Below are 21742 nucleotides of genomic sequence, written 5' to 3'. Positions count from 1 at the left end.
CAGCATGCTCGAATTTCCCGCGAAAACCTACCCGTACCACTCAAATAAGAAAACATTATTATAAGCTAACCGTTGTGAATCGGGCTAAAGTAAGGCGATAGTTTTGAACACTGGCTGGTTATGTATTTGCTCAAATATTGATTTCGGATCATTTTTAACCAAAAAAAGTTACGGACTGCAGCTTTAACTAAAGCAGAAATAAAATCAATTGTAAATATTAGATGAAAAACTGAACAAAAATGAGAATGCTGCTTTGGCAAGTAACAAAAAATTACTAACTGGAAATAAATTAAAACTAAATCAGAAAAAAAATAAATAAATAATAATAAAACATTTAGACAAAATTACTAAACTTAACTTAAATTAAAAATAAATAAAAATATGAAACTAAAAGCTAATCTAGAATATGAATAAAATTATTAGTCGGCTTGTGATCGTGTCGCACCCTTGTGTTCGAGGGTCTTCCCATTGTGTGGATCTTGTAGGATGGTGAACAAAATACATCCTCCTATTACTGTCAGTCCGTTTCTCTGTGTGCCAAACAAACAGACAAACTCAGAAAAGGCAGCGTGAGCTGCTCTATTACGAGGGTAAAATGTGATTTCCTCTTTCTGCTGCATAAAAATGAAAGAGCGGTGACTCACCCCATCCCGGCGGCAGAGGACCCAGAGGGTCAAACTCTTTATTAGCTGTAGGCGCAAGCTGTTCCTGCAGCTGAAGAGATGAGCAGATAGAAAGAGCAAGGACAGCTCGGGTTATAGAGGAAATCCTGAAGTCCTTTCATTTCAAATCAGAGTCTAACTGGCGACTGTACATTCTCTTTACGCATTTACTCACCCCATAGATGAATCTCTGGTTGAAGCGCTGCATGGCTCCCTGCAGCTGACTGCGCTGGTTCTGCCACTCCTCGTAGTTCCGGACCGACTCGAGTGTAGGTCTTTGCCATGTGGTGGTTCGGATTATATGATCCACATAGTACACACGGCCCATTGGGTCCAAACGACGCTCCCAGCTACCACAAAACACACACAAGGTTCTCCAAACAACTGCTCATCAAGGACACTTTTACATCTGACCTTGGGTTTTGTTCACTGGCAATTTTTACACTTACAACACATTTTTAAATAATCATAATAATACTATTATTACTCTTATTATTTAAAAATGAACAATGATCATTTCTGATGATGAATGATGATGACAACAACAAAAATAATTATTATGTTTTTATTTAAATATAAGTATAACTCTTTAGCATTTATTTTTCATACAAAATTGAGCTAAAAGGCCAGAGGTCACAGGTCAGAAAAAAATAATAATAATTGTAATAAATGTATCATTGATATTAATATTATTGTTTACAAATTAACAATGATCATTTTTATGATGATTGTTGTTAACAAAAACAACAACAATTATTATTATTATTATCATTATTATTATTTTAAACAAAATAATTATTATTATTATTTTTACTATTATTTATTTTATTATAAATATTATTATTATTTAAATATAACATTATTTTTCAAATACATAAAATTAAGCTAAAAGGTCACAGGTCAGAAAATAAAAAATCTTTAGAAAGCATAAAAACAATCAAAAGCATGACATTTAAAAAATCTTCAATAAAAATACAATGACTAAACTGGCTTAAAATATACTAATCGAAAGTCAGCTTAAATGCTATGTCATCAGATGCTCTTTTAAAATGAATGTCTGGGAACTTGTCTTATTTCAGTAGGTAAAGTGGCATAATGGCTAAAAGCAGTGAGCTTTAACTGACATCTTAAAAAGCATTTATTTAGGTTATTTATTTAGGTTATTTAATTAGTATACTTTAGCCTCACTCTTTGTAATCGATATGCAATTTAAATATCTATTAGCAACAAAGTGACAAATCTGTAAAACTGAAAAACAGCATGGTTACCCTGGCGGAAGTGGTTCTGGTCTTTCCCATGTGGTTCTTTTTTCAATGTGATCCACGTAGTAAACGCGGTCGTTCTGATCCACTCTCTGCTCCCAGCTACACACACACACACACACACACACACCAATAAATGAAAAAGAAAACATATCAGACTAAATCCATACAGGCTTATTATTATAAAATGACTTTATTTTCATCCATTCATTCTGACATGCAGCAGGAGCATCTGCTGTTATTAAAGGCTCCATATGGCATATAGCTAGTAAATTAGAAGATTCACTGTAATTGTATGACGTACCCAGGAGGAAGAAGGCCGTTACTGATCAGTGAAGCTCTGGGTGGCGTTGGACTGGCCCTGGGAGCCTGATTTGACCCTGAGCCTGAGCTTGACCCCTGACTCTCGGTTTCTCCGTTCACACACACCCGTGGAGATGTTTCCGGGCTGGGAGCGCTGCTGCCGTGAGTGGGAGTCGAGCCTGCAGAGGACGCTAAAAAAAACAATGCAGTGAATAGGTAGGGAACTTCAACTTAAAGGAGCCACGTAATCTAAACAAAGTGTTGTGTTCTACTGAAGAAACAAAGTCACCTACATCTTGGATGCCCTGGGGGTAAGCAGATAAACATCACATTTTCATTTTTGGGTGAACTATCCCTTTAAGATTCAGGATGTGACTCCTTTGATAATGTTCCCTACCTGTGGAGGAAGTAGGTTTATGTGGCCGCTGGGGTCGAGATGGGCGGGGGGGTCTCAGAGCCACTGCTGATGGAGAGGCAGACCCCGGACTTCCCACTGCATGACCGTTGGGCAGCGCCGCTTCATCAGCGATGTCACTGGATGGGGAAGAATCTCGACTAGACCAACAACAAACAGACACAAATGTCAACATTCAATAGGTGCAAAGACTGAGGCTTACTCAGCATGAGTCAGATACTTAAAGCAGGTTCAACTTATACAATAGCTGTTTAACATCAATAGGCATCAGTCATAATATAAAGGAAATGTGCTAAAAATACATACATTTTTTAAAGTCTAGAACATTCCTGTTGAATTTGCATGACATGTAAGCTTTATTGCATAAGTTAACTACTAAATACAAATATTAATACATATATATATATATATATTTAAAATTATTATCTTAACATCTAAAATATTCCTGTTTTATGTGTTCAATAATTTGCCCATAATTTGTTATACATGTTATTAAAACTGAAATAGAAAATAAATGAAAGTAAATATAAATATTCAAAACAAACAACAACAACCTTTTTAACATTCATTATCTAGAATTATCTTTAACATTCATTATCTAGAACACTCTAGTTTTATGTGCATGGCACAGAAGTTTTATATTGCATAATTTAACTGCTATCTGCTAATATTCAATAATGGCAGCTGACTGAAATAAGTACTAAAATAACTGAAACTAAATATGAAATTTACCTTCCTGCTACATCCCCGTTCACTTTGGATTCTCCATTTACAACAGCATCTGTGACAGAAGAGAAACATTACACAACTTCACGTGTGGGAAGTCTATATTTTAAACAGCAAAGAATCGAGATCTCTCAGCTGTTGTTGAAAACAAGCCGAGTGCGTTTTGTAGGGTTAAAGAAGGTCTCAACTGTGCTTTTGTTCCTCAGAAGCAAAAGTCTCGGGATCCACCTGCAGTCCATCCAGACACACTGAGAGATCTCCAACCACCTCCGAGCGCTCTCGGTCTGAACTCAACTGCAGCGTCTGCACCACCTCACAGACTGAGACACACATAACATAACACTGCTTACAGAACTGAAAAATTAATATTAATAGCCTGTAAAAGCAGCATCCTGATTGATCAATGAATTCTTGAACATCATTTTGTTTCAGAACATTGAAGAAGATTACGGAGTTATGAATTGATTCAAAAGATTTATTGAAAAAACTGACTCACAAGAATGATTTGCTCACATATCAGACATCATTATGGCTTCCGAGCTTGTTTTTAACAAGAATAGCAATATAAAGCGGATTAAATAAATGTAAGCTTTTAAAGCATATTCATAGTCATATACGGCATATTTGTGACCCTGGACCACAAAACCAGTCATAAGGATACATTTTTTGAAATTGAGATTTATGCATCATCTGAAAGCTGAATAAATAAGTTTTCCATTGATGTGTGGTTTGTTGGGATATGACAATATTTGGCCGAGATACAACTATTTGAAAATCTGGAATCTGAGGGTGCAAAAAAATCAAAATATTGAGAAAATCACCTTTAAAGTTGCATATTACAATGCACCTTTAAATGCATATTACTAAGCAAAAATTAAGTTTTAATATATTTACAGAAATTTACTAAGATTAATGAGATTCACAGTGGAGAATATGGAAACTCACTCTTCATATTGTTGGCTTTTAAGGTCTCGCTGACCTCCAGAGCGGCCATGCCAAGCAAAATGTCCGATTTAAGTGTCTGGTGACTCCAAACCCGGAAAATTAACTTGCTGAAAGGGGTGACGATCCTACATGGAATATGATCAACAGAGCAGTGTTGTTAAAATGACCATTTTATGTAACTGAAATGAAGCTGAAATAAAATCTAAATATTAAAAAACATTAATAAAAAATTTGACATTTTGCCTCAAATTTAAGTTGAAATACTAAAATTACTAAAAATAAAAAAAGCTATAAAAATATTATAAAAATAATATAAATGACAAAACAAAACATAATATAAATATATTATAGAATATAAATATTATATTAAAAACAAATAGAAATATTGCATTAAATATAAGTTCAAATACTAAAATTACTAAAATAAAATCAAAATAAAGCTAAAAAATATATATATAAAAAATATAAATGACAAAAACACAAAACATAATTATTATTAATGCTGAAAATATAAAACAAAACTGAAAATATAAAAATAAAAGCTAATTCAAAACTGCAAAAAAATCATTACACTTTAATATTGTATTTATCAGAATAACATTAATTTTTAGTCTAGAGAAAGAATATAAAAATAATAAATATTGATCCTACATTTGCTCTGTAACTCAAAAATGACTTATTTTAGTATGTATTTCATTCTTACACAGTGAGAGACTGTTTCCATTTGGGACTGTGAGTGTTGGTGCATTTCTCCGTCTTCTTGGACTGGCCGTCCACACAAACCTCAACATAAGGACTGGGCCCAAACCAATTCTTCTTATTGTCCCGCAGCTTAGCGGACAGAACTGATAAAAGACGACAAATATAATCACAGATCTATTAAAAGTATTAATCTGATGACATGACAACAACATGTTGGGGCTACATTGCAATGAGTGCAAACAAAAATAGTCAACACATGCAAAAACATAAAATAGAGATTATCAGCTCACCTGTTATCTGAAGTTGGGCCTTCATTGTGCAGCCATTAAAACAGTTGTGGATCAAATCTAAAATACACAAATAAGCATATAGATCCATATTAATTCGGTTAAGTCTCATCATCACAAAAACTTATGAGCTGAGATAGAAGTAAATAGTGGAAAAAGGTGGAACATTGACGAGCAAAAAAGGATATGATGTTATGTTAGCTAAGCCAACAAAACCCACTGTCTTACATGCTTTTACTGGCTGATCTGTCACCAAATGCAATGTATATCGACACATCTGATCCCAGATCAGAGCTGGTGTGAGAAGCATGTCCTCATTCCGTCTGTAACAGCTAATCTCACAACAGAAGTCTCGAGTAATCCTTGGCAGATTACAGATGATGTAATTCTAAGAGACTTCCAGGGCTCTCAGTCACTACAGGAATCAGCCTGTCTACTGAGAGAAAGTGCTGATAAACACACACACAGAGCCCAATGACATTCTACTGATGAACCAAAGAGAACAAACAAAGCTTATAATCAATTATGATTGAGACAAACTGTAAATGTCAACAAGAAATGCTGGTTGTAAATAATTTTACTTCTTCAAGTAAGGCATTTCATCAGCAACCAATAGGATTTGTACTTGCTCTGCTGATATTTTCCATAACTACAAATATACATGTGACCTTTGCTGGCAAAATGAGAATAAACCTTCAAAATGATGCATGATTTGTTGGAATCAACCAAACAATGACTGAGCTACACCCGTTTGAAGTCGTTTCAGCAAAGTAAATAAAAAAAATAAAAAAAAATAAAAAATTTAGTTAAAGTTTTCTGAAGGTTCCAAAGTAAAATCACTGAGCAACGTTGCATCTTTTCCTCCACTTCTTTTCTTATTAATAATTACTATATTAATAATCACAATAAATATAGCTATTTTTCCCTTTTTTATTAAAAATTAGAACAACGATGCAAATAAACAGTAGAACAAATATAATATTAGAAAGAAACAAATTAAATAGTGCATTACTTTTTTCATCTTACATCTAAACAGAAGCATTCAAATAAGAAAAACAAATAGTAATCAAATGTACAAATCACTGTAGTGTAGGGATGTAACGATTCACTCAACTCAATGAGAGGCAATCTTAATAATAATCATTATCCAAACAAAGATGCTGCATACATGCAACATGAGCAGTTTTTAATCTAAATTGGATTGCATAATTTCTCAATTTGAAGCAAAAACAGAATGTGTTGACTTCAGTTTTGTGAAACTATACATAAAAATATCTGCATGAAACACACAGCAGACGAGCTGAATGAGACGCAGATTCACTCTCTGCCAGCAGGTGGCGCTTAAAGCGTTTCTTTGGTTTCCGCTGTAAACAAAGCAGCGCTGCACTTATGAACTTTAATATGCATTATACAGAGGCAAGAGGAAAAGAAAAAATACCATCTAAACTTTTCTAAAGACAGTAAGTTCCCCTCAGACATGCATTCATATAAACTCCTGCCCCTAAATGAATCGCGATTTGTTTAGCATCTCAACCGATTTAAATCGTCACATATTTGAATCGATTTTCAACCGGCTCGCGGTTAATCGTTACTAAACGATTAACACTAATTTTTATTAAAACTATACAAAAGCAGTTTGAACGTGCTTTTTAAGGTGATGCACTAAAATAACAAACTGAAAGAAAAATGTATATAAACTATATAAATAAATCAGAAAAACACGACAAAATTACTAATATTTTAACTAAAATTTAAATGAAAAGGGACAATAAATTAAAATAAAAACTGATTCAAAATATTAACAAAAACTATAATAATATCTCAGTGATACTAAAATAAAGTCTTCTCACAATTTCAACAAAACTTCACCTTAGTGCCATATTTGTTCTTTCCCATAGAGAGAGCTGGGTACGCCAATAAGAACGTAAAAGCACTATAACAGTCATCAATACTGTACAACTTGTGGACTACATTCAATTCTCATTCAGAATGACTTGAAAATAAGTCAGTTTTTTGTGAGAAATATTCTGTTAAAAGGTCTAAACTCTGTCAAGATGCCTGATTAACATCCATCCATCAGCAGAGCTGCAGGGTTTATCAATAAACCATCTTTAGTTTTTTCTGGCTTAATTCTGCGTGCCAGTGCATCATGGTAAAAGCTCCCATCAGCACACTGTCAACAACATGAAAAATGATGAAGATTTTTAAGCACTTTATAAATTGACCGGTAATGATTTGAAGAGTTCACAAATTAGCACAGGAACTACTTTTAATGACTGTGGTTTCACTTTTAATTAGGCAAGACATGACATTTTCATGCACTGGTGCATTTTGAGATTTTGGCCTATTTTGTTTTCATAACATCTCGTCTTTCAGATTAGTAGAAAGAAAACATCGGGGAAAAAAACACGTTTCGATGTTTATTTTATCGATTTGCATAACTTTTTTTTCTTAAAAACATGGTGAAAATGTCATTTTTATGGTTGTCGACAGTATTAGTGGCAAAAAGAGAAATCGAGGGCTGCACCATTATGAACAAAATTATGAATATTCCCTTGAAATTGCAATTATTAATTACGATTATCACAATTTACATTGAATTATATTTATACCATTGTTTGAAGCAACTGCATGCCATATTTTTTTTTTATAAAAATAAGCTTAAAAAACACTCTAACTGAAAAACTTTTATTGCTTTTCTATAGAATTAAGCCTCAAATGTCAATTATACATTGGATTGGTTTCTTCTTTAAATAAAAAAAAAAAGTAAAAATAAGCATGGTATTATAATGTTATACTAAGACTCAGATTAAAACAATGGGAAATCCCTTAAGATAACATGTAGAAAGAAAAAAAAAACACACACAGAATAACATAAGTGGACTTTAAACGATTATGTAATTGTGGCATCCGTAATTATAATCACGATTACAAATTCGATTAATTGTGCTTTTAACTCTAACGTGTCAACAAAATCACACAATGACTTTGAACCTGGCTTTATCCGGTGTCCAGGTTTCTGTACTCATACTCTGAACTGTATGCAAATGAGTGCATATTTAATTAGATAATGCCTCATTTGCATTTGTAAACATGACATTTCAGAAAACGTGTAATTGAAGACAACTGTCTAAATGTAGTTCATTATTTTACCCCATTCAGCCTTAATAGTTTGTAAAAAGACACTACAAATAAAGCACTGTGGTTTTACCACGGTAAAGAGATGATATTAGGTGGTATTAGCAAGATACTTTGACATACACCACAGAAATCAATATTTCCATAGTATTACAAGCATCTTGGAGTACCATGTAAATTTCTGTACCATGGTGTCAGACACTGTTGTTATGATACTGTAAAACAGTACAGAAGTGACGTCACGTAGCGTTACTGACTGACGCAGCTACAAAAAAACAGCAAGACGTCAGACAGACGTTTATAAGTCAACTACACGCAGCTATGTCTTTGAAACTGATAGTTTATAATCGTTTCAGACTGTAAATTGCGTACATTAATTAATGAGCTGTCAACACATCACCCGTCACACAGTCTAACACAGTCAGTCACCGGTCAAACGAGCTAACGCGTTACCGAAACACGGCTGTTTTTCTTCCATTTTGTCCTCTATACGCGTGTGTCACTTGTATCTTACCGTCTTATGATCACGGGGAATGTTTCTAGGTCTCGTTTTTAACGGGTTCTGGGGTCAACTTCCCGTCGTTTGAATGAACTTTGCTCCATCTCAACCGGGCGACCAACGGTCCGCCACCAGCGATGGCTCCATGTCAGAGTGACGTCACGACGCAACCCCGTCACGTGACGCGACGCAATCGGATACTGTATTGAATTGAACGCCTTTATTGTCATTGTATTTTTTCTGCATACAACGAAATTAGGAGCACTGCTCCTGACTGGTGTTAGAAAAACAAACATATAACCACAGACAATAAATAAGAGTATAAGACTGTACAGTGCAATTTTACAAGTAAATAAGTATCGCTTTTTATTTCTCCTCTTTCATATTACTTGTTGAGTCATGATATTCACATTGAGCAATCTGAGTAAAGTGACCATTTAAAGTGACCTTTACATTGATATGCACAGTAAGTTTATACAAAAGTACAATTTAAATGGAATGAGTAACTGTAGTGATTTAGTGACTAGATATAGCTAGTATTGCACATTGACATATAGTGTATATTATTGCACATATATTATTGCACCTTTACTGCAGATATAGTGTTTCACATTTAGTAACCAGATATGGTATTTCACCCTGACATACTATTTAGTGCATTTGTTTGAAGTTCAGATAAATAAAGTGTTCGGACAGTGGTAGCCTATTGCAGATTGACATATTGCATATTGTACAATATTGTATATATTGTATATTGCATGTTGTATAGCAGCAGTTTTAAAATGTGTATAGGTAGTATTTATAAAGTTTTAGCTTTTAGTTTTGGATCTGTTTTTAGTTGTTTTAATACTACAATTGATTGCTTCTGTTGTCCTCATTTGTAAGTCGCTTTGGATAAAAGCGTCTAATAAATGACTAAATAAATAAAAACACAACAAGTGACTGAGACATGATATTCACATTGAGCAATCTGAGTAAAGTGACCATTTAAAGTGACCTTTACATTGATATGCACAGTAAGTTTATACAAAAGTACAATTTAAATGGAATGAGTAACTGTAGTGATTTAGTGACTAGATATAGCTAGTATTGCACATTGACATATAGTGTATATTATTGCACATATATTATTGCACCTTTACTGCAGATATAGTGTTTCACACAGAGCTGGGTAGATTACTTACAAATTGTAATCTGTTAGTGATTCCGAAATTACATGACAAAAATTGTAGTTATAGTAACGTAATCCGTTACATTACACATTTCAGGTAATCTAATCAGACTACTTTTTGATTACTTTTGACCTAACTTGTTTATCACATTGATTTAAATAGGATAATCTTGTAGCCTACCATACTGATATACAAAGAGTAAAAAAATATATTCCATTCATTGAAATTAACAACATAAAATGCATTAAACATTACATTATCAAGGTTTCCCGAACCGCGGTTTGTAAAGGTACTGCAGTGAGTTTAATGAAAAGTTAATCATTAATTAAATCATAAAAATGTCAAATGAAAATAAATCATTTTAAAATATCATAAATCTAAATAAATCTAAAAAATGAATTATTTTATTTGTTTACCTGCGTGTCATGTGACCATTAACCAATGTCAGAGAACCTTGAACATGCAAATGTGATACTTAATTATTAAATATTGATTTTAAAATCTCAGGGGTACTTTAAATAAATATATTAGGTGAAAGATGTTCAGATGACAAAAAGCTTGGAATGCCTGCATTACGTGTAAATAATAAATAATGTGAATTTGTGCATTTTAATGTGTTTGAAAGACAAAAACCTTCCAAAGACATTGTAATAGAGGGTTAAATAACCTACTGAGTGATAATTCAAATAAACATTAATGTGTTCATCAGTAGTTGATGCAATGTTGAAATATGTTTTGTAAATCCAGTAATGACTGATCTCTGTTTGAAAATCCCCAAAACTTGAAGACTTTCTGAGTGTATAAGCAGTAGGCTATTTTAAAAGGGAATTTTAGAGAATCAATAAATTATGAATAATTTATTGCTATTTTGTGAATAATATGTAATCAATAAAAAAGTAACTGTGGTCTGTTTTTAGATATAGACCGGTGAGTACCATGGTATTTATTTGTTTTTTAAACTTTGGTATACCATGAGAATACTTTGAATAGCCTATGTCTTTTATTATAATGGTGGTTCTCAATGAATGGTGTCCCTGATGAACTGTGGACATTTAAAATACTGTTTCGATGACACTATATCTCATTTTTATTTAATGTTTAATCTTTCATGTTAAATGCTAATGTGTGTTTATTCATTGTAATATCATGTCATATCATTTAATAAATTGCTGTAAATAACATAAATGGATTTGTCCTAGTAAAAGCGAGTCAAGTGAGTGATGTCCATTGAACTACTGCTGGACCAATCAGCATCCAAGGAGGTGGAGCAAGATCTTGGAAGTCTGAATCATTTCCGCGAATCGGTTCGATCGGAGATTCATTTCAGTGAAGCGTTGCTATAAAAAAAAGATGCATTGATTCATTTTGTCCATCAGTCAGACATTATCCAATTAAATATGCACTAATTTGCACATATTTCCAGAACAGAAATCTGAATTTTGGATGAAGCCAGATTAAAAGTTAAAGTTCTTTACAGAGGAGATTTTGAATATATCTCGTTATCACTCCATAAATCTGGTCAACAGACAGAAAAAAATCCACAAAGGTTTAAGGCGAGTGATTCACAAGCGCTGTCCGAATCAGTTCGTCCGAATCATTCAAAAGAATCGGTTCAGTCAAAAGAACGATTCTTTGGCATTCACTAGTATTCCTCAGCATCAGCAGCATTCTCCCAGAAGACAAGCGCCGTGCTGCTATTCACACACCAGTTCCGATCTCATTAACTCCGAGGTCTGCTTATATATCGGCGTCATTAAGTGCATATTCTTCTTTCTAAGTTCTTGAACAGCTCGTTTAAAGATGTTGGCATGCACCGAAATGATCACGATGTGTCTTCAGTCGGCGAAGCGCGAGCATCTCCGCTCCAAGCAGCAGCAGCAGCATCAGATGCAGGATGCGGTTCACGGACTGTCCATCTTTCACGATGTAAGTAGCCAAACGATCGGTCACTGAACCCACCAATAGGTGACCATGCAAACATTCACCTTGAACCCAAGAACAAGTCAATGTGTCACTTCTATTAATGTAGGACAGAGAGGGAGGCTGGTTATGCACATATGACAATATAGTCTTAAAATAGGTTGTGCTACAGTTTGGGGAATAAATAATTGATCAGCTTACTCTCTTATTAGGCAGCACAAGAAGAAATCCAAATGCATAGTCATGTTTTATTTTTAGTCTTCCATTGTAACATCAGATAGCCAGTATATAGTATACGATATATGCTATATAGCTAATTTACATATAGGCTTAATGTATATGTAATATAGAGGCTTCAGTATGCATATAAACATAAATTGTCATCTCTTTTTATTCTAGTTGAAATGCCTTGCTTTGTCACTCTCCCAGTCAATCATAAATGTCATTCATGCTTAGTGATTTTGATGCTTTTATGCATTTATGCTGTACAATTAAACAATTGCAGCAGCTACTGGTGAATCATATTTGCTGACACGATTTCTATATTTTCTTCAATGCAATGCAATATATTCTCTTGGATAGATTTTGTATGTGTTTGCATGTTTCTTTTTGTGCTCATATACATGAAAAATTATTTTTGTTCAGAATTTCTAAGCATTACCAAGTAGAGCTTTTAAAGAAGAAAATAATCAAGGGTATCATCAATATTACATACTTATATAATCTTCCTGTATATCATCTGTCTTGCATGTTTATTGCATGTGTTGTGGATGTGCTTAATGTACAAGCAGTATACCTGCTTCAGCATCTTTAAGGCTGTGTGAAGTCGTGTTAGAGACAGATGAAAAGTTGCAGATGTTCTCTCAGCAGGGTTAAGTAAGCTGTCATAGAGGGGGTCTGACAAAAGAGAGGATGTGTGTGTGTGTGTGTGTGTGTGGGTGTGGGTGTGTGTGTGTGTGTGTGTGTCTGTGTCTGTGGGTGTGTGTGTGTGTGTGTGTGTCTGTGTCTGTGGGTGTGTGTGTGTGTGTGTGTGTCTGTGTCTGTGGGTGTGTGTGTGTGTGTGTGTGTCTGTGTCTGTGGGTGTGTGTGTGTGTGTGTGTGTCTGTGTCTGTGGGTGTGTGTGTGTGTGTGTGTGTGTGCGTGCTTGTCCTTAAAGTCGACCTGAAATCAAAATTGACCTTATTTAGCACATGTTCCTGGTCTTATTTTGCATGATTCATTAGTGCAATCTTTAATTAAAAAGCATTAACTTGCTCCGTCTCTGAGACAACTCCTTTTTTGGCTGCAGGCATTTGGTTAATGTTAACCAGTAGCCAAATACTCTTAAGTCGTTGTTTTAGACTGCTGTTGTAGATGCTTTCTAAAATCTTAACTGGAATAATATAGGTTATGGCAGTAATATCAAATAATGATTGATCTGAAAAAGAAGCATCACCATTGGGATAAGTGGAGAAGCTCTGGAGAGTGAAATTGATCTTTCATTGCAGTCGACATTCAGATCTGGCATTGTGATATAAAACGCTTGCTTTTCTTCATCTAATCAATTCCAGATGGATAAAATCAAGTCCTGTCCTACATTTTTTTCTTGAATTTCCTCTTTCACATCACATTAGACATTTAATGTTGACTTTACACACAGCTCCAGCTTTTGCTGCTGTAAATTAAGAGCTCGACGTGTGCATTTGGGAGATACAAAAAGTCAAAGCATTGTGTTTGTATCTTAAGCTTTCATCCTTTAGCGTGCGCTTGGGGAAGAAAAGTTGCATGTCTTTGATCATCACAGCAAACACAGAAACGTTTTCTGACAGTTCTGATATGCATCAAGATTAATGTTGCTGTGCTGCTTGGATGAATTCAATCTGTTCAAGCGGAGGCTGATCTCAGCGTGTGATTCTGTCATATATTCTCATAGTTTCATTAAAGAGACGATTGCTAATGTTGCTGTCTTTTGCCTTGCATTTCAGATCATGTCAAAACAGCTCTTATTTATGAATTTATCTTCAGGATGTAGAATTATGCATGAAATTTAATATTGCAGGAACTACTACCGAGCCTTCTCCTGTCTGTTTCTGTGCAGTACAACATCACCAAACTAGAGTTTTACATTTAGTGTGTTGCTCTCGGTGGTTATAGGGCGTTGCACATTGTGGTATGAAAATAGCAGCATGTATATGAAAATGTAATATATGACATATATAACCCTATATCAAGAGTGATATTGACATATATGGTACCTAAGGCTATATATAATTTTCACATACATGAATTCTCTTGTTAGATGAAATATACAGTCAAACCAAAAATTATTCAGACACCAGATATAATTTTTGATATTTTTTTTACTAGTGGGTGCAGGACACTATAGTTCATCTATGTAAGTGAGGATAGCAAAATAAAATACTCTGTGACATATTATACCCAAAAATTCTTCATACAGTGAACTACCAGTAAAATTAATACCAATTTGGGACCAAAAATTATTCAGACACTTTGACCTGATCATGTTTTGCTTAAGATGAATTTGTTCTGACACAGTTTAACTCTGAGTTCATATTTTATTACCATTTTCTAAACTATAGTGAATAAACTGTGATAATGTGTGAAATGTTGAAGGTGTCTGAATAGATTTTGGTTTGATTGTAAGTTTATAAGTTTACATTTAAAATCCCCATAGTAAAATTTGTAAATGTACATATGTTTATAATATCTATATATGATTATTTATGTGGTATGATATGTAGCAACCATATATGTCAACAGTATTTTTTATTTATATATGCAACTATATTAAAACAACAAAATCTTTATGTTTATATATATTTTTTGTAATTAGTAATAAGTAAATGTCTATCTTTTATATTTACTTATATAATATGAACATGAATGGACAGGTTTTTTTGGATGGATATACATGTACATGTCAAAAATACATAGACATGAATTTGTATGAATTAGATGTCAATATATGAAATTGCTCCAATTTTTAATAGGTTTAATACACGTTTTTACTTCATATGATAATATATTTAATATATGGAAATGTAATATATGTATGTATATCAGATTGAGATTATTAGCAGAAAAATATCTCCCCTAGGGATAAGTGACCCACATTGAAAGAAATGAGGTACATGATCTGCTAATTAAAACATTAAATGACATTAAAAGTTGCTTTTGTCACTAAAATAAGTCTCAAATGTTAAAATATCGCTTCTCGCAACGTGACGGACAGAGGCTGTGTTTGTGGGAGGTATTTATTCGCTCCCGGAGGCGATAATTGCTAATCATCTTTCCCGTGTCCGTATCCTTGAAATTTCTAAAGCTGACAGACATGAGAAGAGCAAACGGCTACTTATAATTCCCTCGGCCCGCGTTTGAAGCTCTTGTGCGCTGATACTGAACCGTGGGCTCTGAAGGAGAAAGAGATTTGGATTAACTAAGATGCTGTCAGGCCTATTTATAAACCGTGACTCAACTGATATTGTGCTTTGTGAATCGTTTGTTCTCTTTCTAGTGAACAGAGTCAGTAGGACCCGTGTCTCCCCACTGGCTCAACACCTGCCAGGGAGCCATTGGAAACGATCTCTCGGCAGGAAGCTCAGATGACCTTTAAAGGACATTGTTAATGATGCATTATCCTACACTTATCTTTTGGCAATGCACTGTCACACATCTGGCTTTTACAAACCTTATTGTGTCATATAAAGCTGAAGAATCAACAGACATGCGACCTGCTCTTCATAAATGAAGTATATTTCACCTTTTGATCTGCATCCCGGTGTGGTTTTGCTTAGATTAATCTGCTCTAAAGGGATTAGTCAGCGCTGTTTGACTGTGTGGCTCTTAGCCAAATGCACACAGTGTGCGAATCCAACTATTGGTTTTAGTTAATACCATTTGTCTGAATGACATTTTAATTCTTCAAGCCAGTTAGCTGTGTTTTAAAGTTGTTTGTATTTTATTAAGCTTGTGAAAGTGCACATTTATTTAGAAATGTTAAAGACATCACTAAAACAATTTTAATTTGCTGAAAATGTACTCACCCTCAATCCATCCGAGATGTAGATACGTTTGCTTCTTCAGATGAACACATTTGAAGAAATGTAGCATTCCATCATCCTTTGTTTTGCTTGTTTTTGCTGTAAAATTTGAACACTTGCAGCTGTGTTGAAAAAACCAGCATATGCTGGTTAGGTTTTGAAGCATGGATGCTGGTTTGAGCTGGTTTAAGCTGGTCCTTAGCTGGTCATGAGCAGGAGGGACCAGCTCAAACCAGCATCCATGCTTCAAAACCTACCTAACCAGCATATGCTGTTTTTTTCAACAGGGACGTGTTTTATAAGATATAATAAACCGGCCACCTGACAATATAAAAGAGATCCTAGAAGAGAAATTCAGCTCTCACAGAGGTGCTTACAAAGACCAGTACTACATAAAAGAAGTTAAAAAAAGATAGCATAAAAACCTGCTAATGAGAAAAATAAAAATAAATGAGGAATATTAGAAGAACTTCTGAAAAATATATTCGATACTTCATGATAAAAAGGTTTGACTTTTGCATAAATGTGCATATGAAAACAAACAGTCTGGCTTTAGATCGATCAGTTCATCCAAATTTAATTCAGTGTTTTAAGCTGCTTTGATGGAATGGTCAGGAATTATTCAAATACATAACAAATAAAATGCATTGCTATCAATAACACATATGTGACCCTGGACCACAAAACCAGTCATAAGGGTCAATATTTTGAAATTCAGATGTATACACCATATGAAAGCGGAATAAATAAGCTTTCCATTGATGTATGGTTTGTTAGGATCGGACAATATTTGGTCGAGATACAACTATTTGAAAATCTGGAATCTGAGGGTGCAAAAAAATCTAAATATTGAGAAAATCATCTTTAAAGTTGTCCAAATGAATTGCTACAAATATACCCCAGCGACTTAACACTGCTTTTGTGCTCCAGAGTCACATATGATATTTGTTAATAAAATGATTTTATGATTTTTATCTAAAGTAGCTGTGCAGTGCAACAAGAACTGAACATGCAGCTTTCTGACCTAGAACCTTTTATTTAAATATATCAGACCATTGTATGCAGCCTTGTATGCTCACTTATACCAGTGTTTCCCAGCCTTTTTTTAGTCGCGGCACCCTTTGGAAATTTTAACAAACTTGTGGCACCCTACAAAATAAATTTTGTCACAATATTTGAATTTCTAACTTCGATGTGATAATTTGAAAAGTATAGATATTCGGTACAACAGGGAAGAACTGCAGAATATAATGTCATACAGATATTTTTAATATTATAAAAAAAAATTGTCCATCAATGGTGGCAATCAGTAGGCTAATTTCTAATGAAAAGACCAATTTATATGACAGATTTTAATGCAGGCTTTTATTCATATGTAAACATTGTGAGATAGCTAGTTATAATGGTAATTAAACAAAGTTTTGATTTTACAGCTGGGTAATTTTGTTGCAGTAGCACGAGATAGCTTGATTTCAAACTTTGAATTGAATAAAAAATGACAAGTAAGCAGGCAGTAATAAAATAAGAACAAATAAAGAAATTAATAATGATAGCACAAATAAAAAAAAATCACGATAGGCCTACAAATGAAATAAATTGCTTTTTAGTTTTTCAGGTAGGTCTAACACACAATAGGGACTATTAAGAGATTTTTTCTTACCAATTATCCAAATAATGTTTAGTCCTAGAAAGCTATTATTATCAGAACACGTGAGCATAACATAGCGGTTAGCAGATCAATGAACGAGAGGGCAGCGTTACCAGAGTTGCCCATATACCACACCATGTTACAACACAGTAGGGCTATTGCAGACAGAAACAATACTGTACTACATCAATGTTTCCTGTCAGCTCGATTTTTGAGTGGACTTTGCTATTCCGATGAGCATGAACGGTATATTAGTGGAGCACTCACATGGGCCGTGAGCGACTGAGCGGAGCACACACACGCATAGAGCGGGATAACACGCAGAGCGTCACACCACGTGAAAGTGAATCCTGAGCGGTGAACTAATTTTCGGCAGCCGAAATTTCGGTGCATCTCTAATTATTGGCGACATCAGAAATGGATATTATATAATAGATACTTTTTTGAACATTTTAGCAATTTAAAAATATTAAAAAAGGATTTTTTACACGGCACCCCTGCTCTCGACAGACGGCACCCCAGGGTGCCAAGGCACCCCGGTTGGGAAACACTGACTTATACAATCATAGAATAATCAGAGACCTGCAGGTAATGTGTTACAAGTGTAGACTGAGGATTGTAAACAGATACTAGAACAAACCCTTGTGGGCATCGACAAAAGTGAAGGCCAGATGGTGTTAAAAGCACTTGAGGAGTCAAAAAAAAGAAAACAACTATAACAGTGTGGTGACCCGTCCAGGTGTGAAAGAGCCATGTTTAGCCACTAGATGATTGTACTGTCAACACCTACGTAATCCTCACAGGCAAACTGTCCAGAAACGTTCTCATCCTGAATCTCAGATGAGTCTCAGACCTTCACAATCTGATATGTTTGCACCATTGGCCCGAGGAGCCAGTGGAAGAAGCAGGAGTGGTAAAAAAAAAAGACTTTGACGGATAACAGGATTAGTTGCCCTTGAGAATACAGCAACCATTTTCTCCGTTATGATGATCCTGAGTGTGTGTACCAGTAGCATTTATGATTTTCATGATCTTACAAACATTTTGATCTAAAGGCTTCTGCTGAAAAACTTGAAATTACTTTTTAGGCAAACATAAATTGTGCCTACATATGCATTTATTTATAAAACTACACTAACGTTCAAAAGTTTGGGGACAGAACGTTTTTTTTTATGAATAATTTATTCTGCAAGGATGCATTAAATTGATCAAAAGTTACAGTAAAGACATTTATAATTTTACAAAAAATAATATTTCAAATAAACTCTTCTTTTACATTTGATCTTCATCAAAGGATCCTGAAAAATAAAATATATCACGGTTTTCACAAAAATATTCGGCAGCACAACTGTTTTTAACATTGATAATAATCAGAAATGTTTCTTGAGCAGCAAATCAGCATATTAGAATGATTTCTGAAGATCATGTGACACTGAAGACTGGAGTAATGATGCTGAAAATTCAGCTGCGCATCACAGAAATAAATTACATTTTAACAGATATTCACATAGAAAACAGTCATATTGATTTGTAATAATATTTCACAATATTACTGTTTTTACTGTATTTTTGATCAAATAAATGCAGCCTTCTCTTATAGTGAAAGTCTTCACAATAGCAATTGCACATTTGCCTCCATAAAAGGTGTGTGGTTTGTGCATGTGGATGGTTTTTGAGAGCATGGCTTGTTTGTTTCTGTAGCTAACAGGCTTTATAAAGGCATCTCAGTTATAATGTCACGTTCCATCAGTGTTGAAGAGGGAACACAGCAAAGCTCTAAAAGGGCAGTTCATTAAAGACATTCAGGCCAAATTCTATTCAGTATTGATCAGCACTGAGCATTTCCATCAGTCCTCTATGCTTCTGAATGCTGCTCGCGTTGATAAACTGCCCATTGACTGTTTTTTCATCTTTATCTCCTCACAGATTTTCCGTCGAGCTGACAAAAACGGTGAGTGTGACCTTTTTCGATGTCACTTTTAAAGTGTTTCTCTTGTTACTTTTGCACTGCGGTTCAATTGGAAGTCTTATTTCAAATTCAAATCAATGAAATGAAAAGCATTTTTTTCTGTCTTACTACTTAGTCACTGTAAATAAATAGTTGCAAGAATATCCTGATGCATTGGTTGACAATCTCTCTGGCTGTGCATGAATTTGAATAAACGAGTTCAACATTGTCTCAGATGTTTCTCCTAAGAAAAGGAGACGTGAGACACAATGACACAAATGAGGCAACAAAATGCATGTGAATAGCAGCTCAGATCATTTAATCATGAAAGAAGTTCATATTGAGATCTCAGCATTTACATTTATGCATTTGGTAGAGTCCTCCGAAATCGCATACTTCCCTACTATTTAGTAGGCGAAAACAGTATGTGACAAAAGAAGAATGTCCGATTATTTCACAGTAGTCATAAAAGAGTAGACAAAAAGTACCCGGATGACCTACTACTTCCGGCGTGATTCTGAAGTGATTCAGCAGCTCATTTGCATTTAAAGACATGCACGAGGGGCATATAGGACCTACAATAATGTACAGTATTTGAAAAATAATGTGTTTTTTGAACATTAAAGCATTAAAGCTGTTACACCAAATACACCAAATAATGATCTTTAAAAAAGCATCATATGACCCCTTTAAAAAATTTTCATTTTTAGCATGGTATAATAAATAATCTGTGGGTTATTTTAAGCTGAAACTTCACAGATACATTCTGGGGACTCCTGAGACTTATATTACATCTTGTAAAAAGGGGCGTAATAACTTCTCTTTAATCTTGGTGTTGCTGGTGGAACAGAAGCAGATCTTCTTCAGACTTTTGATTGCTTCTCAGACTTGAGCACAGTTTGAGACACTGTTGAGATCTTTATCTGCCTCTCAGTTAATCTTATTGCTGTCTAGGATACTACTGCGATGTTAATCAGGTCACATCCTTCTTTCCTATGGATAATTTGGATGCTGAACTGAATTTGCTTTGTCATTTCTGGGAATGCTAATATTGCAAAAAAACTTTGCATTTTTATTCAGAATGCATAATATCTGTGAGAGTTTGAAGCCTCAGAGTAATCGGAGTCCATCAGGCACATGTGCAGGTGGCCCACTGGTTAATCTGAGCCGGAGCCAATGGCCAGCCTTTCACGAAATGCCTGTTTATTCTTCAAAGGCCTGTAATGCACGAGGCGGGAGAGGGCGAAATGAACAGAACGATGCACTGTCCAAACAAATCAGAAATGAGTGGCTGTCAATGGGGCAGCACAGTCCTTTCAGAGGTCATTATCATTGTTCCAGAATGCCAATTACCTTCTTGCCACTTCAATCATGCTCTCATCATTGCCAAGGACGGAGAGAAATAGAAAGAGAAGTGGAGTGGGAGAATATAAGAGAGGCGGAGAGAGAAGGAGAAAGAGCTTGCGTTTGTGCTATGAAAATGCCAAAATTAGTGGGCTTTGCTAAGGCTGCATAAATATTACTATTGCTCATAGTGAGTTAGTGTTAGTGATTTTAACAGACCTCTAACATTACATGTTAGCTTTGCATTTCATTTCACTTGCACAAAATGCGCAAAAGAGGTGGAAAAATCCCACAGATGTACATTGAAGGAGGGAGCAGATTCATATTCATACCAGAATATCAGAGAGTTGAGATTGGACCACCTAGCAAACAATCAGAACACCTTAGTGACCACCTAAATGACCCTAGCAACCACTTTGGACAGCATAGCAACCACCTAGAACATCATTGGACCCACCTATGACACCAGAGCAACCACCCACAATACCCTAGAAACCTCCTATGACATCTTAGAAACCACCTAGGGCATCCTAGCAACCATCTAGAACAGTGTTTCTCAACCCTGGTCCTGGGCGCCCCCCAGCACTGCACATTTTGTGTGTCTCCCTAATCAAACACACCTGATTCAACTCAATAGCTCATTAAAAGAAACTCCAGGACCTGAAATGGGTGTCAGATAAGGGAGACATACAAAATGTGCAGTGTTGGGGGGCGCTCAGGACCAGGGTTGA

At 34.9% G+C, this 21742-nt stretch overlaps 2 protein-coding genes across 4 annotated transcripts in view; one reads left to right on the top strand and one right to left on the bottom strand.

The window, feature by feature from the left end:
* The window catches only part of LOC107744345 (E3 ubiquitin-protein ligase Itchy-like), a 45238-nt gene extending 36138 nt beyond the window's left edge, over positions 1–9100 (bottom strand). Inside the window, exons 1-12 of one of the 3 annotated variants that reach the window (XM_016557926.1) lie at positions 8955–9100; positions 5306–5362; positions 5017–5158; positions 4314–4438; positions 3557–3688; positions 3375–3423; positions 2625–2782; positions 2229–2418; positions 1931–2026; positions 838–1012; positions 645–714; positions 446–530 (exon numbers count right to left, since the gene is read on the bottom strand). In XM_016557926.1, the coding sequence (XP_016413412.1) occupies positions 446–530; positions 645–714; positions 838–1012; positions 1931–2026; positions 2229–2418; positions 2625–2782; positions 3375–3423; positions 3557–3688; positions 4314–4438; positions 5017–5158; positions 5306–5330 (1247 nt within the window). In that variant the 5' untranslated portion in view covers positions 5331–5362; positions 8955–9100. Of the gene's footprint in view, positions 1–445; positions 531–644; positions 715–837; positions 1013–1930; positions 2027–2228; positions 2419–2624; positions 2783–3374; positions 3424–3556; positions 3689–4313; positions 4439–5016; positions 5159–5305; positions 5363–5530; positions 5630–8954 lie in introns of those variants that run through there. The other 2 variants (XM_016557924.1, XM_016557925.1) reach the window with 2 other exon arrangements.
* Positions 9101–11770: 2670 nt separating this feature from the next.
* LOC107744391 (N-terminal EF-hand calcium-binding protein 1-like) overlaps positions 11771–21742 on the top strand; it is a 40687-nt gene continuing 30715 nt past the window's right edge. Inside the window, exons 1-2 of the mRNA XM_016558017.1 lie at positions 11771–12037; positions 19646–19670. Of these exons, the coding sequence (XP_016413503.1) occupies positions 11912–12037; positions 19646–19670 (151 nt within the window). The 5' untranslated portion in view covers positions 11771–11911. The remainder of the gene's footprint in view (positions 12038–19645; positions 19671–21742) is intronic.

Source organism: Sinocyclocheilus rhinocerous, unplaced genomic scaffold, assembly GCF_001515625.1.
Source record: "Sinocyclocheilus rhinocerous isolate Xijiao unplaced genomic scaffold, SAMN03320098_v1.1 scaffold1488, whole genome shotgun sequence".
In the NCBI taxonomy this organism is placed as follows: domain Eukaryota; kingdom Metazoa; phylum Chordata; class Actinopteri; order Cypriniformes; family Cyprinidae; genus Sinocyclocheilus; species Sinocyclocheilus rhinocerous.
This window is presented reverse-complemented; position numbering and strand designations above follow the sequence as displayed.